Source organism: Lytechinus pictus, chromosome 8 (genome assembly GCF_037042905.1).
Source record: "Lytechinus pictus isolate F3 Inbred chromosome 8, Lp3.0, whole genome shotgun sequence".
Lineage (NCBI taxonomy): Eukaryota > Metazoa > Echinodermata > Echinoidea > Temnopleuroida > Toxopneustidae > Lytechinus > Lytechinus pictus.
Window position 1 is genome coordinate 19,568,206 of NC_087252.1, and position 6,707 is coordinate 19,574,912.

At 38.0% G+C, this 6,707-nt stretch overlaps 1 protein-coding gene across 2 annotated transcripts in view; it reads left to right on the plus strand.

Annotated features, from left to right (window-relative positions):
- Positions 1-4,960, plus strand: part of LOC129267069 (uncharacterized) — a 76,885-nt gene extending 71,925 nt beyond the window's left edge. For both annotated transcript variants that reach the window (XM_064103726.1, XM_064103725.1), the window contains 2 exons: positions 732-1,088; positions 1,753-4,960. In XM_064103726.1, coding sequence (XP_063959796.1) covers positions 732-1,088; positions 1,753-1,859 — 464 coding nt within the window. In that variant the 3' untranslated portion in view covers positions 1,860-4,960. The remainder of the gene's footprint in view (positions 1-731; positions 1,089-1,752) is intronic.
- Positions 4,961-6,707: the final 1,747 nt, after the last annotated feature.

Genomic DNA, 6,707 nt, shown 5'->3' on the forward strand with positions numbered 1-6,707 from the left:
TTAACTTCATATCTATGTGATTAATTTCCTTGTAAAAAATCAAAATCATAGGTCATTACCTACCTTGATCCCGACATAATAAATTTCCTGTGTTAGTTGCAAAATATCCCGCTTAAACTGCTGCATAGTTAAATACGTTATCATGCAAAAGCAGAAGTACTTGGAGTTCATTTCAATCTATCTCATTTCTCAAGATAATATACCAATATGTAGAGGTATAATTGAGGGGGGTGTCACAAGGATTGAACTAGGATTTAAAGTCATGCTTGGTGCTGACACGCACATATAAGTGATAACGCACATGTAAGTGATACTTAACTCTTTGTGAACCCCCCTTCAGTTGTTATGCACATGTATTGGGGAAAATGTAAAGAAATTTCTCAAGTAATGTCATGAGAAGTAGCTCATAGAAGAGAATAACCCGCCCTCAAAATAAAATGCAAGTCATTATACTGTAGAAAATATTCCTGTATATAACTTAATATAATTGGCTATTTATAACTAAATATAAATTATATAATATACAAATATATATATATATATATATATATATATATAAACATCTATATAATTAAGTGTAATAAATCATAACGAAAATGTAACTAAATCAAACTGATGGACAAGTAATTTATATTTGAAAATAACTGAATATGACCCAAACGTAACTAAATATAACTAGAATGTGACAAAATAAAAACTAACATATTTTTCATCTGTGTTGTCTTTACAAGTGAGTGTACCAGTGGATAATGAGTGGCATGAAGTTAACAATGTCATTGGTGTTCTTCAGGAGAATGGTGATTACCTGGAAGCCATATGGCGTTTCTATGCTCCAAGCGACTCCTACGTCCTCCTGTTTGAAGTGACTACAGCCTATGTCCTCAGTCCCGGCTCTGAAGTCCTTTTTGGCACAGATCCATTCTTTGATCCTCATGTTGCTAAAATTGAACATTTTGGGACTGATATTCCATTCGGAATATACGACTTCTATGTGCTAAGTGATGAGGCCTATGTTTCTATCATGGTACCCGTGGATTCATCAATGGACGAGACCAGTTTGCAGTTCCGCGTCAGAGCTGAACTACATGGTAAGAAAAAGTCCACTTATTTTTACCTGCAACTGTTAAAAAGGGGAGCCGATCCTGCCAACTTGACTTAGGTGTAAATGTAAGCAGCAAACTTTGGGAATCATTGATTAAGGTTTGATGAAAATCCTTTCAAGAATAACAGATTGTCAGCAATTACGGGATTTCGGGGGAGCATTTATCATGGCCTGAATCCACAAAGGTGGTTTCGAAAACCATTAATTGAACTGATGGTTAATGCAGATTTCCTCTATAAAGTACGCTTGATTGATATCTATTTATACCAATACTGATACGCTGTTTTGTCTTAGTGCACCAAATTGACACCTGTTGCCATGGTTTTGAATGCTAGTTTATTCATGAGTCCACTGTTTTTAACAGTGGATTCATTAATTCTAAACAGTGGACTCGTGAGTAAAATAGCATGCACAACTATGGAAACAGGCGTCAATTTGGCGCACTGTGACAAAAGCGTGTATCACTATTTATTTGGTAATTTTATCATATATGCAGTAGATTAAGCGTGATTAATACTGGAAATCTGCATTAACCATCGGTTCAACCAATGGTTTTTTAAATCACCCTTTATGAATTCAGGCCTATGAAATCAAAGACTTTAGAAACCAGCATGAATCAGCAGTTTTCTTTTTTTTTGTTTCGGTAACAGATTGTGAAGGAGATCAAAGCCCATGTGTTGAATGCAGTGGTGGAACATTATGTTCTCCTGTGCTGGATTGTTCTGTATCAGATGCTTATCGGTGTCCAGATGTTTGACAACCTTCTCAGTGACTTTCACCACTCATGACAAGGAATGTTTTTTTCAAGGATCGTTTGATCGCCTTTCCTTCCTCAAATTGGCAACTCCATGCAGTTGTCAAAGAGTCAGAGCTTAATTTTGCCACAATGAACACACAAGCAGCTTTTCAAGTAAGCAATTCTCACCTTACAACAAAGACAAAGCCGTGCAGGAAAGCTGCTTCAAACGAAAAGACGCAAAGCACCTTTATTGCCGGAGGCTTGCTGAAAGTCGCCTGACACCCTTGCATATTATCTAGTGTATATTTCACAACTGCTTTGCTTAACACCAGCACCAAGGTTAAACACTGATGGTCAATATCATCTTTTCAATCGTTCCTAAAATAACCCAGTCTTAATCCTTTGTCATGAATAAGGTAACTAATACTAGACTACATTTATAAGTTTGAATCAATATATTAAAAATGCTTTCAGCTAATCCTAGTCATTTATTTGTTAGTGGGCTTCGGGGATAAAAGTAGATGGTAGTTTAGATTATGTATGGCAAACTGAAATGTGTTTCATGTATTAATTTTCTTATTTTGAATAATTTTGTTTAATAGTGAGGGCTTTTTGCAAAAGTAGCTATTGAATTACATTATAGAAACTAAACTTTGTCATTTAGTATATGATTTTTTATTCAAAATGTAATCTAAGACATGATGGAAAGCTTACCACACATTTTACCTGTATAAAAAACAAATGTAAAAGAAAACAAAATGCTATTTTACACTTGAGATTTTAAGATCTTTGGTTCTTTTTGTTTTCTTCTGTTTTCTTTTATATATTATAATACTTAATGTTACTTTAAAGAAGATTGATAATAATTATACTTGTTTATATAGCACTTATCAGAAGTCTCTAAGCACGTACTGCATTCCAAGGAATACATTCTTACTAGGTACCCATTCACCTCACCAGGGTTGAGTGCAACACAATTCAATTTTACCATTTAAAGAATGAAAACAATAATTTAAAAAACAATGATTTTCTTTATGTTAGTGACATGGTGCTTGTAAACTATACCCATATTTTATTATTTGATTTAGATTTTCTTCATTTTTATTTGTAAAATTCATTTGTGTTAGTAAACATTAACCCCAGTCTTTCAATATTTGTATGCATTGTGTTTGTATCCCAGTACTATTTAACATTAATCGATATTCTTTTCAGATTTATTTTAAACTGAAATGTCTGGCTAAGGATTGTAAAAATTATGAATGATTCTTGGTAGTATAAGATTTGATGTTTGAAACATCCTTAACCCTAAATCTCCCGGGGTATTTTGATTCTTGTCATTCCCGGGGGGGGGGGGGGGGGGGCATTATGGCCCCCCTTAAGATCTCGGCCGCAGATTGCGCGATCACAACGAAAATTTGCATGATGGTAGAGAATGACGTAATCTACGCAGTTGCATTGGTAAATTTCACTGAATTTATATATTTTTATTTTATATGAATTAATTATGCTAATTTATTCATGAAATCATACTTTTTGCTCTGATTCACTAAATAAAGCACCTAGAATGCTATTTTTTGGTGAAAATATTCTTTATAGCATTCCTAACTATTGTGAATGAAAAAAATTCTGGTACCAAGACCGATTTCTTATTTATTTTATTGTTTTTCTAATTTCTTATGTATTTCTTTGTTTTTTTTTACTTTTTGATTTTTTATTGTTTTTTTGATGGAAATCGTTCCAGACTTAATTCTGATCATAAAGAAGGCAAAATTAATTCAGTTTTATCAGTAAAAGTAGAAATAATGATACATTTATGAATTTTGGCTAAATTACACAATTTGCATTGGATTTGTACATGAAATCACGTTTATGAGCAATTTTGGGTCTGACATGCGCTTACATAATGTTGCGTACCCGGGCATCACAAATTTGGTCTCAAAATTTGTGCGAGACTTGAAAGTAAAAAGTCATTGAGCGGCGAGGAAAAAAAATTTGCGCAGCAGATATATCGCAAAAATTGTCGAGGGGGGGCCATTATGGCCCCTCCCCTCCCCCCCGGAGAATTAGGGTTAAAAGAAAAAATAAAAGGAAATGCATTCGTCAGAAGAAAAATTTCATTAGTATGTTTTAAACTACCTTTTGTATCATTATATGCATACATGTACGTGTATGTTTTGAGTGTATGATGGATACAACATATCATCATTTTAAAAAGTATTTTTGTAGGAGTTTAACTTAACAGTGATGTAGTTGAAACTGGCCTCAGGCCAACAGTTTGCCAACCTTGGCATTGTCCTCAGGCGGAATCATACGTCCAAAATCAATGGAGAAGAATTTTCTTCCAACTATTCATATTTTTATGGTGTATTTACATAGCTAGTGAAATAAATAGTGATGGAGATTATTAGTGACTTTCTTACTGGCTGCCGTTCATTCGCTTCCTTGGGGGCTATTCATAGTCAACCCATCGAGACTACGACAGGTTGGAAAACAATTTTGAAGAAGGCAGACATCTTACACGAGCAGTGCATATTGTCCCTGAGGTGCGTTTCATGGGAGGACTTCCCATGGGAATTGTGCTTCTGAGCCAATCAACATCATAGGGGAGTTTTCACATCTGACTTGTCAGACTTAACTTTTGATGAAACGCTCCCTTGTTCTTTGTAGGAATTTTGATCTTGCAGCTTTTATCCCACATGTTCCTTTCTTAACCTGCTAACTACTTGAACGGATGTGGTCTCTTTTCAATGCATTTTGGAAATTTCAGGAATTGGTAGTCATTGGGTTAAAATACTTTCTTGGGCCCATTTCATAAAGCCTCACAACCATTGTAACTTCCGTGGTAAGATGGATTGTGATTGGCTGATGAGCCCTGTTACCATGGAAGTTGCCGTAGCTGTAACTCTTTTTGAAACAGGACCCTTTTCTGACCAAGCCTCCTCTCTTTGATCATCAGAACAGTCTTTTGTCTTGCCCAACAGTTCATTAGTGCCAATGGGTCAAGAGTCATCTATATGTCTGTGTATGCTATTGTCAGTTGAGAAATCTGTTTGTCACCCCAACATCTCATATTTTTCATGTATCTGAATTAAAGATTTTTTCATATTATATTATCATAATCAATTTTTGCAACCATTTCGAACCAGTGCTTTCAGATGTACCAAATGTGAAAGGAGCGCATATGAGTTTGGGCTGAAAAAGAGTGGGTGTGGGAGAGAATATGCGAGTGTGGGGTATGGTTGTATTGAGGGAGATATGGGCGAGTACAGGGTGCATGTATGGGATATAGATAGGGGTGTGAGGGATGGTATGTGGAATATGGATGAGGGTGTGTGTGTGAGGTATGAATGGGGTGCAGGGGGTATGAACTTGGTATAGATGCAGTTGTATATGTTAGTGTGGGTGTGTCGATGGGTAGGCCTATATAGAGGATGCGAGTTTACGTGTGTGGGGAATGGAAGAGGGTGTGTAGAGGCGTGCATGCATGTGTGGGGTATGAATGAGGGTGGGTGTGGGGGTAGTGAGGCTGTGTACAGGAAATGAGTGTGTGGGGTTATAGATGAGGGAGTATTTGAGATACGAGATGTGTTGGGAATATGGGTAGAGCTGGGGTATGAGGGAGGGGATGCGAGTGTGGGTGCATGAAGAATGAGGGAGGGCATGTGAGTGTGGGTGTACGAGGGAGGGGATGTGAGTGTGGGGTATGAAGAATGAGAGAGGGCGTGTGGGTGTACGAGGGAGGGGATGCGAGTGTGGGTGCATGAAGAATGAGGGAGGGCATGTGAGTGTGGGTGTACGAGGGAGGGGATGTGAGTGTGGGGTATGAAGAATGAGGGAGGGCATGTGAGTGTGGGTGTACGAGGGAGGGGATGCGAGTGTGGGGTATGAAGAATGAGGGAGGGCATGTGAGTGTGGGTGTACGAGGGAGGGGATGTGAGTGTGGGGTATGAAGAATGAGGGAGGGCATGTGAGTGTGGGCGTACGAGGGAGGGGATGCGAGTGTGGGTGCATGAAGAATGAGGGAGGGCATGTGAGTGTGGTGTACGAGGGAGGGGATGTGAGTGTGGGGTATGAAGAATGAGGGAGGGCATGTGAGTGTGGGTGTACGAGGGAGGGGATGCGAGTGTGGGTGCATGAAGAATGAGGGAGGGCATGTGAGTGTGGGTGTACGAGGGAGGGGATGTGAGTGTGGGGTATGAAGAATGAGGGAGGGCATGTGAGTGTGGGTGTACGAGGGAGGGGATGCGAGTGTGGGTGCATGAAGAATGAGGGAGGGCAAGTGAGTGTGGGTGTACGAGGGAGGGGATGTGAGTGCAGATTTGTATATATTATGTTTGTTTACGTATGCGTGGTATGTGCATGTGTGTATGGGTGTTAAGGTGGGTGTGTGTATGTGTGTATAATTATGTAAAGTTATGTTGAAGCTTGATTTAAAATGGGATGCAATGATAATACATTTAGGTTGATTTCTGTTTTCCTGCAAATCATTTATATAGCCATTTAACATTAATTATTATTGAAATACATAGAGGGTTGGGGACTCAGTTGAGTTATTATTTTTTTTTTCAGATATAAAAGTATAATTTTAAGGAGTTTCATTCCGTCCTTATTTGCTTCAGTTCTTGGTAAATATATATGTACTTTTTTGCATATCCTTGTTGATATGAAATGAAGATTTGTATTTTGTTTTGTATTTATCTGCAGTTTATGTAATTCATTTGAATGAAATCCTTAATAAAAACATATTGAAAAAAAAAAAAAAAGTGGGGTATGAAGAATGAGGGAGGGCGTGTGGGTGTACGAGGGAGGGGATGCGAGTGTGGGTGCATGAAGAATGAGGGAGGGCATGTGAGTGTGGGTGTACGA